The sequence below is a fragment of the Convolutriloba macropyga genome, chromosome 14 (genome assembly GCF_964194025.1).
Source record: "Convolutriloba macropyga chromosome 14, txConMacr16.3, whole genome shotgun sequence".
NCBI lineage: Eukaryota > Metazoa > Xenacoelomorpha > Acoela > Convolutidae > Convolutriloba > Convolutriloba macropyga.
The window spans coordinates 39,379,351-39,404,963 of NC_134481.1; the positions used below are offsets into that span (position 1 = coordinate 39,379,351).

General features: G+C 36.6%; 3 protein-coding genes across 7 annotated transcripts in view; all 3 read right to left on the bottom strand.

Annotated features, from left to right (window-relative positions):
* Positions 1-13,362, bottom strand: part of LOC142352797 (uncharacterized) — a 36,069-nt gene extending 22,707 nt beyond the window's left edge. Inside the window, exons 1-2 of one of the 5 annotated variants that reach the window (XM_075404912.1) lie at positions 13,136-13,362; positions 12,734-12,902 (exon numbers count right to left, since the gene is read on the bottom strand). In XM_075404912.1, the coding sequence (XP_075261027.1) occupies positions 12,734-12,899 (166 nt within the window). In that variant the 5' untranslated portion in view covers positions 12,900-12,902; positions 13,136-13,362. Of the gene's footprint in view, positions 1-12,733; positions 12,943-13,129 lie in introns of all 5 variants that reach the window. The other 4 variants (XM_075404913.1, XM_075404911.1, XM_075404909.1 and 1 more) reach the window with 4 other exon arrangements.
* LOC142353219 (uncharacterized) overlaps positions 1-25,613 on the bottom strand; it is a 511,758-nt gene that overhangs the window by 143,857 nt on the left and 342,288 nt on the right. The window lies entirely within an intron of this gene.
* The window catches only part of LOC142352982 (uncharacterized), a 63,978-nt gene continuing 63,146 nt past the window's right edge, over positions 24,782-25,613 (bottom strand). Inside the window, exon 5 of the mRNA XM_075405150.1 lies at positions 24,782-25,309. Coding sequence (XP_075261265.1) covers positions 24,914-25,309 — 396 coding nt within the window. The 3' untranslated portion in view covers positions 24,782-24,913. The remainder of the gene's footprint in view (positions 25,310-25,613) is intronic.

The following is a 25,613-nucleotide window of genomic DNA, read 5'->3' on the forward strand; positions in this document are numbered from 1 at the left end:
ACACGTAAAATGTTGAACTTCGTTCTCCCAAAAACAAAATGTCAATGTTATCTGTCAGTGCTCTCGAAAACGTTAGCTCAACTGAAATTGAACAGTTTGTCAATTCAGGGTGAATAAAATCATGTGATGCTTCCTGTGTTGAAGTTAAGTCAAAGGCCATAATAAAATGGTTGGGATAATCTGATAGAGATATACCAGGACCACCCTTATCAAGAAAATCCAAAGCCTCAAGCGTATTAAAATAAAGCCTTTGATTAGAGGCGGTTGAAATGGGCGTGCCAACTATTGGAAGTCCGTTACGATAAATAACAATTTGACTCGAATCAAACTTCTGATAATGAAAAGGTGTTGTTCGATTTGTTCCAAGGTACGCGCGGTTTGTTGTCATTGCGATAATCATTCTTCGAATTGGTTCCTTTGAGAAGACATCTTCTTGTCTCCAACTTTGAACACCAGTTGTAGCTAAAAATGTTCTTGGTAAAACATCTGTATAGCGATACACTGCAGGTGTTTTTAGTAGAGTCTTCTCAATTGCCGTCAAAACATGATCCGATACTGTCATTTTTCTAACATACAGATTTGCTTCAATTATTTTTACTTTGTAATGTTTGTTTGACTCGGAAATAACAGCAAAATCATTTGTTGATCTTCTGAATGAAATTCTTAGAGTAATACCACTAAGCAGGTGTTTATCACACGTTAGAATGTCACTTGATGGTTTTCCAATAAAATAGTTTTCATTGGAGTTGGCTACGAGGGCTTTTCTTGCTATAACATCCTCGGCGCGACCGTCGGTGCCATCAATTTTAGCTGGCTCATCCTCGTAATAATATCCTTGACAAACTAGCCATGTGTTTTTTGCAGTTTTTCCTGACGAAAATTCTGTTTCAATGAATGCTTTGTGTGCATAATTTCCGTTTGTGTTGGAAATTTTAACACCGTTAGCAGATACAGTGCATTCCGAAAATAAAGAATGCAGTGCGTTGTTGCTTAAGTATGGCGAGTCTGTATTTGTAGCATCAGTTCCTGTCCTTAAATCACCGTCATTGTTTCGGGAGATTTTGCATTTAATTTCAAGGAGAAGTTTTTGCAAATCTATGAAATTGTTCCTGTCTCCCATAACTTCAAACTCAAGCATTGGACCATCCGGGGAATAGGAAGGTCCAACTTTTTGAGTAAAAGCATTATCAAAAGTAACTAGCAGAGGTTGTTTTTCAAATAAATCAAGTGTGGTGTGTGTTGCCTCTGCGGGCAGTAAATTAGTAAACATTTTGAACTTTAGAGAAGAATTGAGACCGACTTCTCGACAGGGGTTGTTTTCTGTGAATGGTCTTTGAACGGCTTTTTGTCTGTTTTTTCTTGATGTTCTTCTTTTTGACCAATGATCCTCCAACTTGTTTTCTTACAGTCTTTTGCACAGTCGATTTTATTGCTTGTTTTGGAGACTTTTTCTTTGTAACAACCTCTACCAACTCAGGAGCTGCTTGAACAATTAATTCACATCTTTTTGGCTACAGGCCAAAGAAACTTTCTTGCAATCGGTAATGCGGCTCTGCCAATACCTGCTGCTAAAGCCCCAAAACCACTTCCTCGTTGGCGATAGTGTCCTGAAAAGTATGGTGATACCGATTGTTGATGATAGTAGGCTTCCATTTAATCGAATTTTTTAAAATTTAATGTCAAAATAACTTTTCCCGTTCCAGCGAATGGAACTAATTGTCCGGTTTCTGTCCGCAATTGAATTTCAATTGACTGAAAATTTTTTGATAATAACTTTTTGTATTCCAAGTTGCTGAAGACAATTCTGTGTGTTGGCTCTATTTCACAGGGGCTACCGTTTTTCAGGCGTTGTTTTGAATCAATGACTCGAATAAGAGGAGCTTTAGTATCACCTACGTATTGATACTCAATTATTTTAACATAAATAAAAATCAGTTGCTTCCCTGCAGACAAATCAAAAGGATAATCACCAACAAACGTTTTTTCTTCGTCTTCTGTCATGGTCAGATTTTCAAAAGTGTCCAACATTTTGTATCCAATATGATAACCAGACCCATCATGAATACCGTTGAAACCTAGGATGCTTGGAATTTCGTTATCCGGAAAAGTAATTCCTTCGTTTTTACCAAAAAAGAGAAACAAAACTCCATTGATTTTGTTAAATTGAAAGTCAAAATGAGGCAATCCGGTAGCTGTTTTTAAGGATCTCAAAAGATGATCACGATTTTCATAGGAACCAGTTCCAATGATAGCTCGTTCTCCTCCGTATGGTCTGGAGACAGCATCAAATGGAATACTTTTCTCATAAAACTTGAGGCCTTCAGAGGAAAAAATCTTTAAATCACTCTTGTTCACTTGATTTATTTTTGCTGGGAAGATAATTTCACTTAGAGCAACTCGCCAATCCACTTCCAAATTAATTTCTTCATTGAAATAGTTTTTGAAAGAAGACAAGGTGTTTTGAGGAAAAGTATTCATAGAGGCTGATGAAACTAAGTGAACGGTGAATTCATTCATGTTTTGTTATTTCACTACTGTTGTCCCTAACTTTGACCAACTCTAATTCATAAAATTTTCCTTTTACTGGCTCCTGGGATGCGTCAATGAGACTATAAGTAGGGGGATTTGTTGTAGGTATATCGTAAATCTCAAAAACTTCGTTGGTAAATGTTTGCTTGTATCCTTTTCTAAAAGGAAGATCCGCTTTTGATATTCGCACAAAGTCCCCAACGTAAAACTTTGGTCGGCGAACTAGTTTTGATGAATCATTAAAAATTAATGATATCAAGTAAGGAACGTCTTTTTTTGTTACTTTATTCGGCGCCAATTTCGTTACTCTGTTGACTCTAGAGTTAATGGTTTGTACAAAGCTCTGCAATTGATTAATATACGAGTATGTCCATTTGTCTTCTAAATACTTGTATATCAAATTCTTGAGCGAACGTATATTTCTTTCCGCAAATGCTGATTTTTTCTCGCTGAAAGTTTTATAAACTTCAATATCATTTTTCTGACAAAGAGTGCTGAATGAGCCCTTAAATTCTGTACCAGCATCTACCCACACTTTTTAGGTTGCTTGTTCTTTATCATTTTCTTAAACGCATCTGCTGTAGTTGTGGCGTACTTCGATTTTAAGGGTTCAACTCGTAGATAACGTGAGAGACAGTCCACCGCAACCAACAAATATTTTACATCTTTGTTCTCTTTTGCTAATTTATCCACATAAGCCAAGTCTAGCGACCAAATCTCGTTTATGTCATAAGCAATAACTTTCAGTGTTGGAAATCTTTTTCTATATTTCTTATGCTTTGTGTGGGCATTTTTACCCTCTAGAAACAATTTCACTTTACTTGGTTTCAACTTTGTGCTTTTTTGTAGATTTTTTATGCTTCCGTATGCTGTGGGGCCTTTCGTATATTTTAGCTCAAGCAATTTTTTCTCATTCGTCGAAAGACTCCCGGTCCTTCTCGCGGTCGAAAGACTCCCGGAGTTCTGTCTTCCTTTGAGGTTTCGAAACCACTTCCGGCTTCTGAGGATTCCTCTGTAAGTAATTGGCTGGTTTCTTTGTGCTTGATTCTTTTTGGCGCAAAAGTTTTCTTTTTCTCTTTTTGTTTGGTAACTCTATGAGTACTTTTCCGGATCGCAATTTTAGCATTACTGTTGATCACCAAGTCTTCTTTTATGTTTAAAGCCTCTAAAATCTTGAAATAATCTGGATTATTTATTTTTTTAGTTGGTTGCTGCAAATCATAGAGAAAAATAGGGACATTTATTCCTGTCTCGGCTCCGTCAACAATGAAATTTTCTTTTTCGTCTACAACAACTTTTTTTGATTCTTTAATGAGGTTAACTATTTTTTCCGTCCTGGTAAGTTTTGCTGGCGCTAGCATGTTGAGATTTTGAAGAATTTTGTCTGCATGTACTTTTGACAACTCAGTAGGATCAGTTGTTTCCCTTGTATCCAAAATTTCTTGGTTCTCTTTGTCAGTGTTTTCATTTGGTCGCATGCGGTTCAAAAACGAAAATTGAGCACCTCTATGCTGAACTCTGGGGTCATTTAGAATTTGTGAGGAATATGGTTGCTCCTTCATAAACTGATTTTTGGGAATCAAAATAAACTCTTCAGCAGTTGACATTGCTTAACTCAAATGGATGAAACAAAATTTAATAATGAGTTGAATGAGTTCGAAACCGGCTTTTGTTAGTAATAGTGCTCGCCGTTTATCCATTGATGACTTTTTCTTGAGAACACCTTCAAATATGTGTCTGTAATTTTCTAAGTCTCTTACTTTCACTCTAACATGGCCCAGTAAAACATTGTGAAGACATTCACACAAAACCAGTATAGCATCACTATCACAACTACGCAAATATTTCCTTAATTGTTTTGGCTGCAAAAGCACCATTTGCTTCAGCATAGATAATTTTTTCTCTTTCATTGTTTAGTGGAGTTGTTTCTGCTTTATCAGATGGAAGATAGAAAATTGATGGACCTGGCTCAGTAATATTTGAACAGTATCGTAAACAATCAGAAGTTTTTGGATCAAGATCGATAAGCAAATGCCCAAACGGTTCTTTCGTTGCCAATTGATAGCAGTATTTTAAAAATTTAACGAGGTTCAATTGTTTACCTAAAAATTCGACTTGTTGAATATCACGGGCTGATTTGAACAAAATGATGTGTGTCGTGTTCAAGTCTATTGTACGAGACCACTTGCTCTGTTGGTAAAGGTTGTGCTTGATATAAATAACATTAATGTTTTTGTGACGCCCTGCAGTGGCCAATTTAACAAATTCTTTGTCATTGTAAATTTCTTCGCACGAGTCGTCTATTATCAGAAGACAGTTTGCAAGACTATTCAAAAATTCTAAATTGGCGTACTTTTTAAACGTAACACCAAGTGTTTTCTCCATTTTGATGTATATTTGTTGCATTTCTCGGTATAAAAAAATAATGTTGTTAAATTTTGGGTAAAATGTGTTTCCAATCAACATTTTGAAAATTAACTCTGTTTTGCCTCAACCTGAAGGCCCTACAACGGCCATGAAGACCCTATCTTGCGTAGATATAATTTTATTCATAGTCTTGGATTTGGTAAAATGTATCCAACTAAACTTGACAATATTGATATCCAAACTGAAGTTTCTTCACAATTTGGTTTTAAAATGGTTAATTTAACAATACAAAGTGATATCAGCAGTAAAATAACAAACATTTGAACAAAAAATACAACTTCTGACCGTGGCAACGTTGTTTGATTACAAAATTTCCATGAAGATTTGCTGCTACTTTCTTTTTCAAAGAAACTTTCTTCAACAACAGCGTCAACTTGATCAACTGTTACCCCCTCCATCTCGAGACAAAAACAATTTTTTTTAAAAATGTATTGAGAAAAAGTCACTCTACATAAAACAATTCATAGCAATTGAACTCAGTTAGAAAGTCTTTCATATGAACCATAAAGCACTCCGGGAGTCTCTCAGTTTTGTCATAATGAACAATTTTGTGTACTCTTTCTTCCCTCACCAAGTGTTGAATCTCCTTCGGCAGTGAAGGATCGTTCTTGTCTACTTCTTCACCAACCGGGTGTTTCGACATCAGTAAGATTCTCGGAGGACAGACTCTGGGTTGAGTTTTTGACATTTTGCTTTCTCCACTGAAGAAAAGGTTCAATATAATATACTAAATGAATAAATGAGCGAATTTCGTCCTCAGTCAGCAACAATTTAACTTTTCTCTGTAAAAACTGGTTTCCGGTTTTTATGGTTTCGTCTTTGGAAATTGAAAGACTCAGATTCCCGTCCCCCGTAATCAAGGCGCAAATTGTTGAACTCGGTGACAAGGGTGCTTCCACTTTCGTCAATTCCTCTCTCATTTGTTAACCAGTTGAAATAGAAAATGACTTTTTCTTTTGCACAATGTTTGTTGAAAATGATTTTGCCCTTTGAATGATTTTGACAGTTTTGGGTAAAACAGTTCACAGATATTGAAGGACACGCGAGTGAATTCAGATCAATAATAGAGCACTCAAGCAAATCTGACAAAAATTTTACTTTTTCCTCTCCCTTAGCGTAGAATATTGAACCCGGATTCCTCAAACGAACGCTTTGAATTATTTGTGTGAGATAAATATAGGAGTAGTTTCCTGTTTCCCACTCAATGCCGTGCAAATTTCTAGTCAACCAACTGAAAGATTGCTTTTGTTGAGTTGTTAACTCACTATAACTTGTTGGAGGTAAAAATGACACGCAGTCGAGATAGTCTTCGGTGCAAACACCAAGTTCTTTAACAATAAATTTTTCTTTTCTGTGACGGAACCCTTCAACGTCTAACACAACTGTTTTGCTGCTCAGCATTCCAATAAATGAAAAATTGACGGATGAAAAATCTTTATATATAGGCAAAACAATATTCCCGACAAATGACCACTAAAACAGTTGCTGCTTTTCCACGGAAGCATATAAGAGCAACCAGGTCCTTGTTTGTATCTTTCGTATATAAAACCCCAGCGTCGTGCAAAACTGCATGTAACCGAAGGACTTTAAAACTTTTAAGTTGATGATCTAAAGACGAGTTGTCAATTCCAATAAGACCACCGTACGGTCTAAGTTTAAGCGCAATATCGTGATCAAAATTTTCTTGATCGTTAAAGAACTCACATGCTGATAAAAAGTAATTTAGCCGAATTGAGTTTTGTGGGAATTTTTGCGCTACTGTTAAATAGTTTTTGTGAATAATGGGTAAATCTTTGCTAGCAACAGTTGGGTGGTTAAAATGCATTTAACAAAAAAATTGGAGTCAACTGATTAGAAAATGAGAAACTCAAAAACTGTTTAGAGTTTGAAACTGTTTGATGTAGGTTTGTTTTTGTTCCTTTTTTGGTACCTTGTATTGGTTATTAACTTCAATGTTTCTAGTTTTGCCAGTTTTCGTTTTTTTTATTGAACGAGTAATGTTAATTCATAAGAGAAAGCTCATTTGTTTCATAGTTATTACCTTATTTCTACATTTTATTATCGATTACTTTCTCGACCCCGTCTTCAATGTTCCGGATGTACCAGGTTAGTTACATTATAAATTTATATCAAAAAAATTTTATCTTAAATTTGATTTCTCTAAATTTTTGCTGAGACAAGAAAGTAGAAATTGTTTATACAAACACCAACCAACTTTCCCGGTTAGAAAGGGGAAAACAAATTTCAAGTCAAAGCATGAAACTGTTCGAAGAACTAAATGAAACAGCTAAGTTTTATTCCACTCTAAGTCAGAGAAATTCTAAGAGGATACCTAAAAAAGACCATGCCTGTATTGTAACGGGGGGGGGGGGGGGACAGGTCCCCCCCCCGTTACAAACCAGGCATTTTCACTACTACTAAGGGGCTATATAACACACGTTGTAACTGGGGATATAGGAAACACTGGGGGGGGGGGGGGTGGGGGGTAACAGAACAGATCCGAAATACATTAGACGTATTCATCTAAGATTTTTGCCCTATTTAGTCACTCTAACACTGCATTCTCACTTCTGATTATTTCTCAAGAACACTGAGTTAAAAACTGCTTCAATTCTTCTCACACTGTAATTCTCTTAAAACGTTAGAAATTCCAGTACTCCTCGGACTTTGTGCGCAGCACTCTGACGAAAGCACTATCGAGCTAGGGCACTAAGTCCCTCGGGCTATCAAGAATTGTGTTCTATCATGCACATACCACTGTCAAAAACCAAGTAGTCTGAAGGATCTAATTTACAAACCTGAGTGACTTTCTAGGTTCCCATGATTAAAACGCTGAGCACAAGTTGGTTTTAATGAAAAAAATAGCGAGAAATATAACGAAGATCAGAAACATACAGAACATCAGAATTGTTTTTAGCAACCGCTAAATTCCAGGAAAATTTAAATGTTCGACGAGAAATTACAAATAATGAAGAAATGTGAAAATATTCTACACTTGGACATCAACTTACTTTCTACTGCGAAGATTTGATAGTTCCTACTTTTCACATTGCAATTTCTGGTAAAATAGGGTCCAGTTTATGTCAATGCAACATGTTACCAAGATCACTAGCATAGTTGAGAGCAGTGGTGTAATAAGTTTCACAAAGCTTGCAAAAAGTTATAAATTTATGTTGAAAACATTACATTTTTAATTCGTAAAAATACAGAGTGCCACCACACTTTCGATAAAATTTAAATTTTTGGCGGCCAATTTGAGACAGTATGTAAACTGGATATTTTGGCTATGGAAAACATGGATATGTGGCTTGCCGCAACTTGATCATGAACTCCGTCTGAGTTTGTTTCAAAATTAGGGCGCTTTTGCAACTTGCAATAAAAGTATAACTCATCGCAATTTAAGCAGATTCCCTGTGATTGCAACTAATTATCTCGGAATGAACGGACACTATACATCAATTAAAACACTAGTACTAACAGAACTTAAAATTCATTCTTTGGTGATACCCAAAAATGGCATAAGACAACATATATCGGAAAACGTACAAGCATTGCATCGTACAAAAATTCCGCGTTCAGAATAGCGTATTTACATTCAATGATAGCTACAAGTGGTCTGTCAGACGGCAGTTTTTTACGCTCTTTTATCAGGAGTTTTGTCTGATCAGTTCAATACCAGTCACCATTTTGTACCGATAGATTCAGAAAACCGAAAACTGTTTATCATAAACCGTTTTATTCAATAGGTTTCATGATTATGCTTTATTAGAATTATGTTATTTGCACATAAATTGAAAATTTCGCAGTTTAAATAGGTGAGTCGGATTGGTGAATATTTTTCTAAGAAAGAGCGCTTAATTCGTTTACTTAGTAACATCTTCCGGCCCATAAAGGTTGGGATATTGAGCACTAACTGTACAAGCCGGCGGAAAACTGCGCAAGACGTAGCCTGCAAAGGCGACTATTAAGAACAGCCGATTGATAGTAATTCAGATCACACCTCTTATTAAATGCAAAGCTTCTATTGCACAATATTTTGTAGAAAGTTCCTCGTTTCACATTGCATGAAATGACTCGAGAAAAACTCCTGGGAATTTAATAAAACTACTTCAAAGGCATAAAAAAGTAACCGACTAACGATAACCGAATTGCTCTCAAACGACAGGCGAGCGGTTGGCTTCGTCAGTAGCTAGCTGTGGCTTAGGGAGGGTAGCTTTAGCTTAATGGAGGGTAGTTGTGGGGGGGTTGGCGAGGTGAGCGTGGCGTGATCATGGGCGGATGGGTCGAACGTGTGGAATTACGGGTGGAAAGAGGAGGGAAACACAGACTTCACGCAATGAATTTATGTCTCAAACACAGCTTCGCTGGATCGCACATTTGAAGACTAGTAACCCAAAGGGCTTTACGGAACTTCACGGACTCCGGCGTTTACCTGTTTTAAGGACAAAAATACAGTAAAGAAATATGAAGCACGAAAAGGTACATAAGACCAGCAGGACTAAAATGAATGCTACAATCTTTGTTTGAGAGCAAAGAAAAATCGAGTTTTGATTATTGTTTCTTGAAGTGGCTTACATTGAACCAGAATAAACATCAGATCTTTCATCATCTCTCGTATTGTATTGTGAGATCTTAAAGGCATCCAGCATGAAGTTGCCCAAAGTTAAAGAGCAACTAAACTCAGCATTCAATTTTTCCACTAGACAGTAATAACAAGAAAAAAGCGTCAAAACCAACTTTGATAAGAGCTAACTGTAATAATTAATGTACCGCGTTCAATTAATTTAGGAACCACGGAAAAAATTAAATCTCCAAAATTGACAAAAAGGCCAATCGGCACAAAGACAGTTTTTTTTTAAAAAAAACTGGTTTCAGCAATATAAAATTCAAGAATTTCTGATACAACATATTGCAATATTTGAAAGCCTGGATAAAGGGTAATTATTATATATTGACAGATTTTCCGGAAAAACCGTTATTTGTTTACTTAACCTTTTATCTATGAGAACGTCTAAGAGAACGTTGATTTCATGTCTCCAACAACTTCAGCAAACAGAATTTATATGACTACGTAATTTTAACCACTTAATATCACTGCTTTTCCTATTCTAGTTACTGTATTTCGTGCGTGCAATAGTAAAACAAACTTAAACGAAAAACGTTGGAGAATTGCTCTCAAACAACTGACGAGGGGGTAGGGTTAATTTCTCTATGTTGACAAACAATTTAAGTTTGAACTGCGACCAAACTATTTACAGCAGCCTTTTTTCTGCACAATAGAAAAAACGGCTTGCATAGACGTTCAGTAAATAAAAACTCTAATGAGCCCTTTCAACAATTCTAAACCTTAGATTTATCTGTTAAGCTGTTTATTCATATACTAGGAGGCTCGGTAATGTGCGTACACACATAATGTTCCAAGCCAGCTCATCCATATTTTTGATTTAATTGTCTACCAAGAAAAGAAGTGATGAGAAAATAACAGAACTCAGATACTGTTCAAAAGCAATTAGTCAGAGCAAAAGAATTGCTGAAAACTTAAATTAAATGATGCAGCATTAGTGTGGATGAGATCTGCCACTAATGAGACTACGAGTGAACACAAATAGAAACAAAACAACTACCATCAGTACTCGGATATCTTTCTAAATACTAGCAATAGTCGAAACTACATCAGATAGACCTAAACCAAACTTTTCGCTAGAAAGCCGATGTCAACATTTCTTGATGAGACTAGGTAACAAGTCTACAAAAAACAGGACAAACATCAATAATGTATTCAACTTTTTTAAACCAAAAAAATTCAACAACCAATTTCAAAATAAATGCAAATAGAGCTCCTGATGACGTCAGTGGGACCTATCAATAGGAATACAAGTCTTAGGACAACAATATAGGCAAAACTCAAAAATTCAAACAACTTACGGAAACGCAGTATTGAAGCCATTAAAAAGATAAATCTTTATATCTTCACTTGGGCCTCATGTAAACTTCGGAGGGACTTGCTTGAAACGGACTATTAACAGACAACAAGAAAAACCAAACATTGAGCAGTATCTAAAATACAAAAGTTTCAAAAAACAGTGTTAGGGACAAAAACTATATACCTTTATATCTTCACTCACTTGGGTCTCATTTAAACATCAGAGGAACTTGCTTTTAAACGGACTATGAAAAGACAATAAGAAAAACCACAAACATTGAGCAGTATCAAAAAACAAAATTTTCAAAAATGTTAAGGACAAAAACTGTATATCTTTATATCTTCACTCACTTGGGCCTCATGTAAACATAAGAGGGACTTGCATTTTAAACTAACTATGAACAGACAAGAAAAACCAAATATTGGGCACTATCAAAAATACAAAATTTTCATAGAAAGAGTCAGTCAAAACATAAAACCAATAGAGATTAATGTTCGCTTCACAACAAGTGAGATGCGACCTCTCATTAATGGCACTAACTTACAAGTTGGCAACTATAAAAGGGCAAAGTTAAAAAGTGATTCTTACAGTTAACTGAAGGCATTAAACAGTTTCATTAATAACTCCAAGTTGATAGCTTTCATTGTTATAACCGATAAGACTGCGAGAGGAACAAATTCAAGCAATTGCCAAAAACAATTAAAGAAGTTCTAGAGATGTTCGAAGCCATTAAAACCATAAAGGCAAATGTTGGATATCAAAATATTGTAAATTCGTTCAACCAAAGAACTAAAACCATTAGTTAAAACGTAAAACTGCTAAAAAATAAACTTAAAAATTATTTAGAGATACGAGGGGACCTTTCACTATTCAGACTAAAAAAAACGTTGACAAAAAACGGTATTTTTTTGAAAACAAATATATTCAAAGTCATAAGAGCCACTTGATACCAACCGGAAGCAGCAGATAGGCTCATTTTAATGCTTCATTAGGAAGCCATGAAATCTGAACGCGGATAGAATCTAACTTAATAGAAGCTTGATATCAAAAATTACTTGTCTGTATTTGACAAGCAGACATTGAAGACAGCGCCCAATACAGTCCGAAACCTTTGGATTGTAAAAATCCATGATGTGACCAAAACTAGCCTTCCAATCGTCGCGCGTCTGTTGAAATCACATAATTATTCCTAATCTTAGCGTAAAAACAAATTTGACAAAAATTGAGCAAAAATGACACTAAATTTAACAAAATAAAGATCTTTCTAATGATACCACTCACTACGATGAATATATCGATCGGCCAAAATTGACTGAACAAGAAACCAGTTGAGCATATAGCCTCCCCCTCCCCGCCACTAAAGTGAGGTCGGAACTATTATCAATAACATCTCGACTGAATTCCCCAAATCTTTTTGTCTGACCATAAACCGGTTATAGTTTTCTGACGGGGAAAAAACTAAACTTTTCAGTTGGCGTTCTCACTTTGAACTAAATTAAGTTTCTGTTCAAACTTTATATCTACGTCTGTTTGTTTATTTATTACATCGCGTGGCTTCATTAGTTGCAAATTTTACGATCAAGCTGCTATAACATTGAAAAGTTGGCGATTAGAACGAACACAAAGTTGAGTTTCTGGTTTCAAAACTAAAGCGATCTACGTTCGAGGAGCTTTCAAAGATACAATTTACAGCATTCTACCAAAAACATAACCAAGTAACCAGCACCACCCCTCCGCTTCCCTCCCATCCTCCCCCCCCCCCCCCCCCTTAGTACTCAGTTGGTGCACAATTCACATGCACGATCAAAAACAAAAAAAATTCAATCATCGCGTAAAAAATATCAATCACTAACTTTCGGTCCTCTGAGATCTGTCGTTTAACTCTGGATGTGTGATGTAATCCACATTTTCATCTTCCTCTTCCTTGGGTGTCAAATATGGAAAAAATATCAAACTGCGCTCCTCATTTTCTATGAGAGGTGTATTCTCGCCAGCCGTTGCAAAAGACGAAACAGACATGGGCTAATAAATTGGTAAGGAATAATGCGATACAGTTTGTCCCACATAAAGTTACAACGCATGCGCATGTCAAAACAAAAGAGTTCAAAGTTCAAACTGACATTTTCAAAAAAAAAATGATAAACAAGAGATGAAATTGACGTAAAAGGAAGTGAAAAGAAACCGCTTGGATTGTTCTCATTTTGCTCTATTTGCGTTTTTCGGACATTCGCAAGCGTTGTAATTTTATGCACTACGGATAAACTCCACTCAAATCGTATACCACACGATCAATGAATTGCTCAGTACTACTTAGTTGGGTAAAATTAAGAGTTTTTGATTAAGAATTGACTGATAGTTATATTCTGGCGCAATTATTACTACGTTGGTCAAAAAACGTGCAATCCGAACAAGGTCAGAGAGATGAAAGCAAATGATCTGAGCGAAAAAAGACGTTTGACCTTGAGTTCCAAATCTATAGTTAGTCTGTCCCAAAAGGTTGAAATGACCGAAAACCCCAAGACATGCAATTGAGCATGCAAATGAGCAGTGTAGACAGTGTTTTTGAAACGTTCGCTTATTGCAACTCTATGGGACTGACTATATATAGCGCGTCCCATAAAGTTGAAATAAGCGAACGTTTCAAAAGCCACAGGTTAGAGTTCAAAGGTCAAAGTTCACATTTAAAACATGTAGAAAAAATTGATGAATAAAAACTTAATGGAGAAAACGTTGACATTCAAATGAGCACATTGATGCTCAATTGCATGTTTTTGGTGTTTTTCGAACGTTCGCTTATTTCAACTTTATGGGACAGACTATAACAGCTGACTGCTCTGAAGGTCTCCCATAAAACAGTCAACACACATTGATTCGAAAGGTAATATTGCATTTCACCGACCGCCACAAAAATACAAAGATGTCGAACTTTTCTCGCTTATAGAATACTAATTAAAAATGGTTCACTTTTTGTATGCAGTAATGGTAGTTGCAACAAACGCGGATAACCCTAGAGCTCAAACCATATCGGAGAACAAAGAAATAGTTATGATTATAATCAAATCTCATTAGTTATCAGTTAGTTTAGTTTAGTTTAGTTATCAGTCAGGGTTTAGTTATCAGTTAAAGGCCTATCAATAATCAGTTCAAATCACACCTCTTCATTAGAAATTATCATCAACCAGTTCCAATTTAGAATTCAAATCGACTTTACCGAACTCGTGTAGCAATTATCTGTTCTCTGTTCGTTAACAAGCCGAAAAGCGTTTTCATTCTACTGTTATCCCAGTATATATAGCCTTATTTATGAACATTAATTTATCATAAAATATTTAACATAAAATATCTACTTATAATCATCGTAGTTATTCTACAAAAATGTGGTGACATTGAAAGAAACCCAGGTCCATCAAATTTGGATAGAATAACAACAATTGAAAAATACAATGGTGAGTGTGCGGGAAAATCGGAGTTCCCCAAGTTTTGGTATATGAATTGTAGAAGCCTCAATAATAAACATGAGCAATTGTCTCGTTTTTTGAAAAATCTTAATGAAACCTCATTCCTAGTTGTTACCGAAACATGGATAAACGAAAAAACTGACATTCCCGAGTTTTATCTGTGCAATAGTCATCACATCATTCACCAAGATCATCATTAACTAATGTACAGAGAGGTGGAGGGGTAGGTATTTGGGTTCCCAAACAGTTTGAAGTAAAAATGAGAAATGATTTGAACACAATCAATAGAAGTTTTTTTGAGTCAATGTGGATTGAAATTGGTAAGCCTTTAACACAAAAACTACTCATTAGTGTAGCATACTGCCCCAATGTAAATCTTTCTAACTTTTTTCTGGATGAAATGACTGTAGAAATCTCAAATGTGTATTCGTATACAGATAATCTAATTTTATTAGGAGATTACAATATAAACTTGTTAGGCACAAAAGGTAGACAGTCACTTGATATTTTCACAGCAAACAATGGGCTATGTTACGTTAATGAAACGGAGGCAACATGGACAAATGGTGAAAAATATTCGTTAATTGATCACTGCTTTATCTCGAAGAACCAAATTTTTGAAGCCAGTGTTCTAGAGTCGACTCTTGGAGTTGATCACTTCACAATAGTATATCAGTCATCGTTAAAAATAGATCACAGGGATAAGAAAAGGCAGTTTTTGATACGTAATACCAAGAAATATTCAAGATCAAATTTCAATCGTGACATTGCGCTGCAAGATCGGTCGCCTATGTACCTGATAAATGAGCCGAACGAAATGTTTTTAAAATTTATCGAAATTTTTGAAAATATACTGAGTTGTCATGCACCCTTGAAGTTGGTAGAAAGTAGTACCAAAAAACAACAAAAGCAATGGTTGACAAAAGAATTACGTGGTCTCATAAATGAAAAACGCCGTCTCTTTAATGCGTGGAAGAAAAACCCAAAATCAGAGATTTATAACATTTACAAATCTTTACGCAATTCAGTGAATAGAAAACTGAAAAAAGCTGCAGATGATTACACAAAGAATTTTTTCCAGCAGCTACCAACTTCAAGAGAACAATGGAAATTCATCAAAAACAGGATCAATTCCAACAGCCAAATAGAAAAAATTGACAAATTAAGGGAAGATAGTCATTTTGTTGAGGATGACAGAGAGATTGCCAATGTTCTTAATAATTGTTTTGCGAGACTAGGATTATACAAAGGCAAAGACGTTGCTCCAAATTGTTCTTCCTAACATTTGATGGACCGGAATTTAGCTTCCGACCAGTCACCAGAAAAGAATTGTATAATGTTATTGATAATCTACCTAAGCATAAATCTCCCGGACCGGGCTATATACCAGCATGGGCGCTAAAAGATAGTAAACTGTCTATTGGAACTCATTTACAATTTGTCGTCAATGAATGTATAAACAAAAACACGTTTCCTAATATTTTGAAAACAGCGCATGTTACACCTGTCTATAAGAAGGGAGACCGACTAGAACCAGAAAACTATCGACCCATATCAGTCACACCAACTCTAGCAAAAATTTTTGAGCGATTACTACTTGAACAACTAACTCACCACCTAACTCTTAATGGTCTGATTAACAAGAATCAATTCGGCTTTCAAAAGCAAAAGTCCTGTCTCGATACTATCATTTCATTAACTGAAAAGATAAACCAATGCGTTGACGAAAACGAAATTGTTATCACACTCTTTTTAGACTTAGCAAAGGCTTTCAACTCAATATCTATAGATGTTTTTATGAACAAAATAAAAAGGTATGGAATTGGAGAAAATGCAAGAATCTTAATAAAGTACCTTATTATTCGCAAGAACCTTTGTGATAGAAAACAGTGTGTAAAAAATGGGATAGCAAAATCAGATTGGGTTGTCATAAATCACAGTGTTCCTCAGGGAACTGTCTTAGGGCCTCTTAATTTTTATACTTTATGTCAACGATTTCAGTGAAACTGTATCAACGAATTGTGATGTATTACAGTTTGCCGATGATACAGCAATTCTATGTCATGCAAAGAATGAAGCAAATTTGCAGCTAATAGCTGAAGATACATTAAACAAGACAGATCAATATATGAAACAAAACAGGTCAACTTTGAATGAGAAAAAACGGAGTTAATGGTGTTCAGGAATGAAAAATTGCCGATCATTGAAACTGTCGATTTCAAGGGACACCGATTGGAAGCATCTGAAAAATGTAGATATTTAGGTGTAATAATTGATAGGGAACTGACATACCAAAATCAACTAAATAAGGTTATCAGTAAATTGGCTTCAGCAATCAGATCATTATATTTGGTTCGTTATCAGGTACCGCTAAAAACAAGAATAAATCTTTTTAAATCACTAGTTTTGTCTCATTTAGATTTTAGCGCAATTTTTTTCAAAATTTACCAACTTACTCTATTGACAGAATTAACAAACAGATAAAGTGGGGAATAAAAGTTTGCTTTATGAAAACCAAATACGATACTGCCAGAGATCTACTTCTGGAGAGTAAAATTCTTCCAGCAGAGCTCCAAATAACACGGGTGTCTTTAAATAGGTTTTTCAATATTCTCCAACAAACAAGAAATCGCTCTAATAAACATTTCAGATTTTTAGAAAACGCGCCTATTATTGTAAACAAACGAACCCATAACCTTTTCTTAGAACAAAAATGTAAGTCAAAATGGAGTAATGGTTCAATTGTTCGTAACTTTATTCGAAAATGGAACACACTTCCAATTACAATTAGAAAAGAAACGTCGAAGACCAAATTTAAACAAAAAGTTACAGCGGAAATGCTTAAACGACACGAAAGAGTTCCAATAGACAGAAGGGTTGCAGGATTTAAACATATTTTTTATTAAATTATACGAAAACCGAACCTTAGTTTTTTATAAACTAGAAAAAAATAATGTTTGATTAATAAATTTCTAACATGTAACATTAACCAAGTGGTTAGTTTAATTTACATGTTTGCAGATTAAAAAAAAATAATGGACAACAATAATACTGCAATGAAGCCTAGCGTCTGAAAAGGCAAAGAAAACAGTTTGAAGATGTCTTGCAGTTTGGCAGTCTTGGCATTTGTGACGCTGCTAGACACCTGAGCACCTTTAAAACCAATATTGACAAATAGGAACTGTAATATAACTCTTGAGGAGACAGAACAACGCTGGATGGCTCTAGAACGCGCACTAAAACGACAATGTCTAAATAATTCAACACGAAAGATAAGACAATTCAGCGTTTTTGATGAGAGTACATAGACTCCGGGTCGAATATGTTTAAGGTTTTTCTAAATTTTGGCCTCCTTGCTCCAGTTTGGGAACACAGTTGCACTTGATTTTTCAGCAGATAACTTAAGTTTTCTTGACTCTAGCCAGTCGTGTAAGGTATGGAGTTAGATGTGGCGTTATTATGTCACATAATTTTTCAAACTGTGGGTGAGATTTCGTTAAAGTTATATCATCACCGTACGAAGTGATGTTTATCTTTCGGGGGTAGAGGCAGCAGCTTGCTCATGTAGATGTTGAAGAGCATTGGCGATGATACACCACCTTGGGGGAAAGCCTGTTTGATTTTTCTCCACTTTGATTTTTTATTATTATTATATTCTACGTACGAAAACCTGCCTTGTAAGTATGAAGCGACCCATCTTTTAGGGCTGTTTGGAAGTGGTGCCTCGAGTATGTCTATTAGTAGTAGGTTTTGATCAGCCGTGTCGAAAGCGGCGGTGAGGTCTCAGGCTACTATTAGAGTACGGTTGCAAGGTTTCTTTTGATTAAGGCCTTTTTGAATGTTGTTGGTGACAATGTTGAGAGCTGTTGTTATAGAGTGCTCAGGTCTAAAGCCATGCTGATGTCCTTGTACTCGATTTTCTATAAAAATAACTCAGTAAAAGTATTTCTGTTAGTTTTCAATGAGAGAGAGGAGTGCGAGGGCGTCACACTGTCCCAATTTTTGGCTTCGTCAGTAGCAACCTTCGATTTAGTGAGGCTAACTTTACCTTAATTGAAGGGGCGTGAGGTGAGCGGGAGAGGGGGGTCTAAGTGGTGGGGTGAACAATGGTGTGAGATGGGGGCAACTCTTACGGCCTGAAAGATGAGCAGGGGTGGTGATTGAGGGGGTGAAGTGAGGGGGGTTGTGTATGCGTGGGTGTCTGTGTGTGTGTGTGTGGGGGGGGGGGGGGGGGGCGTCAACCTGTAAGAACCGCCCTTCACAACATAAGTATAAGTCTCGAAAACAGTTTCTCTGAATCGCATACTTGGAAACTAGGAAACTGTTTATCCCATTTTTGAGGACAAGTCAAATTGGTCAAAGAAAAATTGGTCAAGCGAAAAATCAGGACTAATATAATTGCTACAAACATCGTTTGAGAGCAATTAAAAACTCAAGTTCAATTTGCACTTGTTTAGTCAAGCTCTTGGCACGGCAACCTCTGTCTAGCTAAAATGAACAGTGGACTGGATTTGTATAATTCCTCGAAGCCTGGCTGAACATTTGTGTGATGCATCAATCACCGTAAAAAGCAGAAAACATTGCGCTTCAATGCAGTGTTTCTCACACAGTACAATGCTATGTTACAAAACAGTTTTTCATGTGCAGTCTTAATTGACACTGCTCATAGTAGACTGGGGTGCGTCATGTTCGGACAAAATTTGCGCTTTTTTAAAGTATCCGGACAGAATCTTCTCCAATATTTGGTATGCCGACAATATTAAAATCCTTCCGTGACCTCGCGGCACTTCTTAGTGCACAATAGAAAAATTCTATGGCAAAAGATTTCTCAAAAATGGTTATAGGAACGAAGACCTGAAATTGAATCAAGTTCGATGGTCCCGTTTTTTATTGTTGATGTCAATATGCAAACATAACCGACTATCGTCAGACGAAGTGCTCTCGAACGACCGGTGAATGGTTCGCTTAGGTTCCGCAGCTAACCGTTTAGAGCTCAATAAAGCTCTAACAGAGCTGCTCAGAGAATGAACAGCGGCAGAAAGAGGTACAGTGAAACAAATTTTTGTCTAGCGAAGTAAAAACGTTAAGCAGCGCTACAATAGCCAGCTGAGAAGATGAAGACGGCTATTAATTAATAACTAATTTAACTGAGGGGCTTCAAATGACGTCATTAGACGTAATTATATATCACTATAACCACTAATTAAATTTAAACATCACTTAAAAAATCACAATTTTGGCGCACTTTTCGTTTGACTTTTAGCAGTGAACTGTCGCCACTTGATTTTAGCTGAGGACACTTGTGAATGAGAGAGAACTCTCGATCACGCAAAAGGAAAAGTCAAGGGCGTAAAAATCACGCAAAAAAGACCAACACGTTGACAATAATTCCTCTAAACTTCGTGCGATGATTATAATCGCAGTTGTTTTAGCAACATATTTAATTTCTGAAAAAGATGAGGTTTAGGTCACGCAAAAATCAAGAAGTCAAGCGCGGAAAAAGGTTTTTGAGATGCGAAACCGAATCTTCTAGAACAAAACAGTCGAGAGAAAATGAGGCTTAAAGACACACCTTTACCATGATTGCTCGAGAGCTATTAATAAAAAGTTCTAGTTTTTTGAGTGCAGTTTTTTGGGTTTCCGGAAGGTTCCTTTCCTTCCACTTTTTCTCTTAACTGGAACTAAACAATCAAGGAATCATCGGTTCTTTTCAGCTAAAAGGTGGTAAATAAGGAAATAAAGCAGCTCTTAATGTCTCCTTAACTTTTCGCGCCTTCTCACTATTGATGCCCAAGTGCTTACAAATAACATTTAAAAATACGCCAAAATCTCTAACAGTTGCGAGCAAGTTCTGATCTCCACATGAGAAGGAAAAAGGGGGTCATCCGACGCAAAGAAAAAGATACAAATTTTCTCATACCAAATATGCTTATATTCTTTCTAAACTATGATGCTAGACCATTGAAAACGCTTAAAATTTCACCGCAAAAATATAGAAAACATTCGCAAACAACAATTTTAGAAATTTTACCATTTTAAGATACTCTAGTCAAAACTGATGAGCTCCTTTGCACAGTAATGAAAACTGAGATATTTGAATGAGACGTTCAGTAATGAAAAGTTGATGAAGAAGATTAAAAAAAATTCCATCAAAGTTTTATCACAGCTAATTAAAAAACCGACTACCATCGGAAGAATTGTTCTCGAACGACAAGTGACGGGTTGGCTTTGGTTTTAGCTAGCTGAAGCACAGAGAGGCTAGACTCAGAGAGCAAAGACAACAAATGCTGGGGGGTTAAGGAGGATAGAGGGGAATGGCCCGAGGCCGACCTAAAAAGCATGAAAACCTGCTGCCTAAAACGTTCATCAGCAGCTTTGCTGAACAGTACACTTAGAGCTTAGCTTATTAACGCTCTAAAAGAGATGATCAGAGACCGGAAGCCAATTAAGCTCGCCCAAGCGAGCGAAATAATGTTTGAGAATCTGGTATCAAAGAAGTCTAAACAGCCAATCAAAATTGCCGCTCAAGCAAATCAGCCACTCAAGCATAAATAAAAAGACACACACATTTACAGACGTTGGTTCAAGTTTCGTTCGAGAGAAATTACAAAGTACACTTTTTATTTATACTCTTCGACATTGTACACACTTGCGATATTGGAGTTTGGCGTACATTAGTAACAGCCGAACGAGAGTGTTCTAAATCTTCCAGGTTAATTTTAGCTCCACTTTTTCAGCCATAATGTCAAATGATTCTATATTTCAACAAGGCTAGCCTTTGGAGATCTCATGACATGCCTATGCTACATGTTGCGAATGAAAGTAGCAACTTCAAGTCGGAGAAGTCAACGCATGAGAAAAAGTCGACGCCGTCCGAAAACTTCCAGCAAAACGGTTTTTTTTTCAGTTTTTTCAACAGCTGATTAAATTCTCATTTTTTTGTGATGCCCCTCCATTATAAAATTATATTGTATTTCATGAGAAGTAAAGTATCACCACGTTTTTCTACACAATTCGAAATCTATTATTGACTATACACTTTTTACTGTCTTTATATTAAACTAAATTTGAATTTATACAAAAGCGGTTGACCAAAATTGTTGTGCCGATTATCTGACAGCTTTTAATTCTTGGAGAAGTTACCTCATGTCCCTCTGGGAGGACATTACGCACATGGATATCACGGCTACTCTCATGTTCCACAAGTGCCCTTGTTACGTACACTTGGGTGAAGGATGCGGTTTAGAGCTCAGAATAGAAAAATGTGAGCTTTGGTCACCCATTGATCTGAACGATATAGATAACAGAGTAAAGAGAAATAGCAAAGAAGGACTTGAGATCTTGGGTGCTGCCATTGGCAATCCCAATTTTGTTGCTTCATCTTTGAGAACAAGAGTCAACAAAATAGAAAAACTGCTCGACAACCTGGCGTACCTAGACGACCCACATTGTGCGCTCGGAATTCTTCGAAGGTGTCTTGGTGCCCCAAAGATGGTATAATCCCTGCGATACTCCATCTGACGAATCCTCTGTTATTTTGAAGGATTTTGACAACCTTCAGAGAACAACATTTGAGAGTATGTTAGGCACCGTTAAAAGTGACAACGCTTGGAAGCAGGCTTGTCTACCAATAAGCAAAACTGGCGTTGGAATTAGACAAGCAACTGACCAATTGAAAGCGGTGTTTGTTGGGTCAGTATCGCAGGCAGACGTTTTAGTAGAACAAATAACTGGTGAGAAAATTACAGACAATCAAATTTTCAAAGAAACAGTGGAAGAACTGAAGAATCTAGAAATTAGCCAATATACACAAGACAAGATTCAGGAGGCACTTGACGATGCTGCTTTTTCTGACCTTCTTGGTAATCAGACTTCAAATCGGGAGAAAGCTCGTTTGCTTTCACTAACGTTGCCTCAATCTGGTGCCTGGCTTTCCGCACCTCCAATCCCTAGTCTGGGCCTTCACCTTCAGCCAAATGAATTCAGAGCCGCATTGAAGTATCGGATTGGTGTTCCGTTATACATTGAGGAACGAAAATGCCTTTACTGTCAAAACGGCAGACTGGACAAGCCGAGTGATCACGCTTTAAGCTGTCATGGTCGGGGGGATATGATATCGCGGCACGATAGAGTAAGGGATAGAAAATTTGCTGCTTGCACGACCGCAAACTTATCACCCATCTGCGAACAGAAAAATTTGATTCCAGATAATAACTCAAGGCCAGGAGACATATACTTGCCCAGCTGGTCAGCGGGACAACCATCTGCGTTAGACGTAACCATAACTTCCCCACTGCAGTCCAGTCTTATTTCAGATGCGGCGAGGAGGTGTGGTTTTGCTCTGACAAATGCTGAAGATAGGAAATATGAACAATATGCCCACAAATGTGCCGAATAGGTATCCAATTTGTACCACTCGCGTTTGAATCTTTCGGGGGCTTCTCAGATATGGTCCGAAAAACTTTGAAACGTATATCCTTGCTTGCCGATAACCGAAACTTTCAACCAGCTGGTTTATCAATTGCCTACAATCGATTATATCAAGGAGTCTCGGTGACTTTAATGAGAGGTTCAGCCACAATGCTGATCGCCAGAGATCCCCTGTCATGAGACTCGTTCCTGTGACAACACCCAAAGCCCCACAATAGTTAATTTAGTCTTGGCTCACCCAATTTTAGTGGCCCAGTTATTGCTGTGCGCGAACTTGTTTGTCACCCAATGAGTGCGGACAATGCTCATGTCTTCCGTTCAACCCGATTGTGTGGGTTGATTATGAAGAATTTTCGAAGACCCGATTGTTAGGGTTTCTGGGAACAAATAAAAGGCAGATGCTTAATTGCGTGGGCACCATGGTGATTTGTGGGCACAAGGCTGATCGAAAGAAAACTTTATGAGAATTGACTGAACTTAGAAATGATTTAAACCATGATTTCCCCAACCAAGCATACCTTAAATTTATTGGTGGAGACAATTGAGGGGCATCGCAAAACGGTTACTCGCAAAAAACGTAAACGAGAAAAACTTTAACCCAATAAATTGTAATCTGAATTTACTTGACTAGAAACTTGTTTTGCCTTATTATATGCAACACTACAGAGGTTTTCCCACAGCCCAAAAATTTTTGATTGAGTGGGACTTTTTCAATTGTAAACATTTCCATTATCTTGGTGATCAGTCAACTGTTGGAATATATTCCTGTCAAAAAAATTTTTTTTGAAGAATTTTATGACAATTTGATGTTTCGGACTTGCTTTGTTAAAAGTCTAGCGACACTTAATTTTTCTAGTGACAAGATTTTTTTTAATTCAGAAGTTCGTGGATGCAAAAGGTCGGATCATCAAGTGCAAACGCGCAAATACTAAGCCTCCTTGTTTATTAAGTGAAATTCCAACCAAGCACAAGTTAAACCGTTGCACAAATGTCAAACTTGAGTGAGATAAGAAGTCATAAAAAATCACAATTTAGAGAAACTTTTGGCAACCCAATATAACAATTCACAGGGAGTAAATATTAGCAAATCTTTGCATTTTTGAACTAGGAATAAACAGAAAAGACGGATCCAGACGATTACTACACCGAAAAAACATAGCATAAACAAAAACAGACTCACAGTCCCATAAAATCCTCTCGAACGACCGGCGAAGGTTCGAACCTTCCAAAATTAAAAACTGCCCTTAAACAACTCAGTTCTACTTCCACTCGCTCCAAACTTTAGTAAATCGTATACTTCGAGCCTGCTCAAAAAGTTACAGAGACTTAATGCCCTCGGACTTTGCCTGTTTATATAGTTTCTCCGGACAATAACTCAAATCACTACAGTGAGCGAAACAATATTCAAGAACAAAATCAGTCAAGCAAAAATTTGCTAGAAAACGAAACACGCGCAATTACAATAATTCCTTCAAACGTCATTCGAGATAATTTAACAATCATAACTAGCTCACATATACTCTAACTTGATAAATATATTTTGATAAATTAAAAATTTAATTATGAAATCTAATTCTATCTAACGGAACAGGATTAAAGACTTACTAAGTCAACAAAATAACAATCAGTACAGGTAAATATAAACTCGAATCAAAACTTACATAGTAAAATGTACCATTTACGAGGGGTTATTCTGTTTTATGGTCATGTGTTCAAAAATACTGAGTTGAGCTGGCAGAAAATTCTGCTTCAGCTTGATAAGTTTTGTATCCAGTCATACTAGAGATTGCTTTTCAAAATATCCAAAATCAAATTACTACGAAACAAATGGACTATGGAAATAAAACCTCATTTACGTAAGGCGACGTTTTCAAGCGTCACAAATCTCTGAAAAGCGACATTTCGTGAACTATTAAACAGCAACAATTTTCATCTCTCTCCGAATTCTATGGTTAAGAGGATCTTTATCTTCCATCTTTAAATCCAAACAGGTGAGCTCTAACTTTTGGTGCTACCCGAAGCCCTTATTAAAATGTGCCCTTTTGGGGTATGATTAACGAAATGTCGCCTGTTACGAAATAAAGAAAGCCACATTTCTCTTCGTTCAACGCTCACTGAAGGCTGAGGAGGGTAAAATATGGCACGTCAAATGTTCGTTTCGCTATCGCCTTCGTTTGAGTTGGACCGTGAAACTACTAAACATTCCAAACCTTCAATTGCATCTATAAGCGCCTCTTCCTCTTTCAAACAATCTATATATTCTTGCAGATATGGATCGTTGCTCAGGTTGTCATCTAAAATTTTATCTCTCTGGTCAGAAAGTAAGCTGGACTTGGTGTCAAAATGATTTGTACAATTTTCCAGTCTTTGTAATCTTTCTTCAGCTTGGTTGAGTTGGTGGAGGTTTTCGGCACTGGTGCATTCTGTTGGATGTGGCCGGGGTACCATCACGAAGGGTTCATTGCTTCGATCTCTTGATTTCTCGTCAAAGAAGTTGTTACTACTTGTTGGCATGTCGTAAAAATTTGTGGGGGCTATTCTCTGAAACCAAAAACAAAATTTGCTTACAATTAATTACAAACAGGGGAAAAAAATCACATTTACTTCAATTTTCAACATCAAAAACCTCTGTTTTAAGACTGAGTTACCAAACTAAAACAGATTTGTTAGCAATAATATTGGATTCCCGTAACAATTCACGAAAATTCACGCAAATTTAATTGTGAATGAAGATTTATAAATAGATACACTTCCAACTTTCAAATTTATTGAGGGGCTAGCCGGTCGATATATTTCGCCGAGAGAAAAAGCGGTACCAAAGAAAAGCTCTTGAAAAACTGACTCA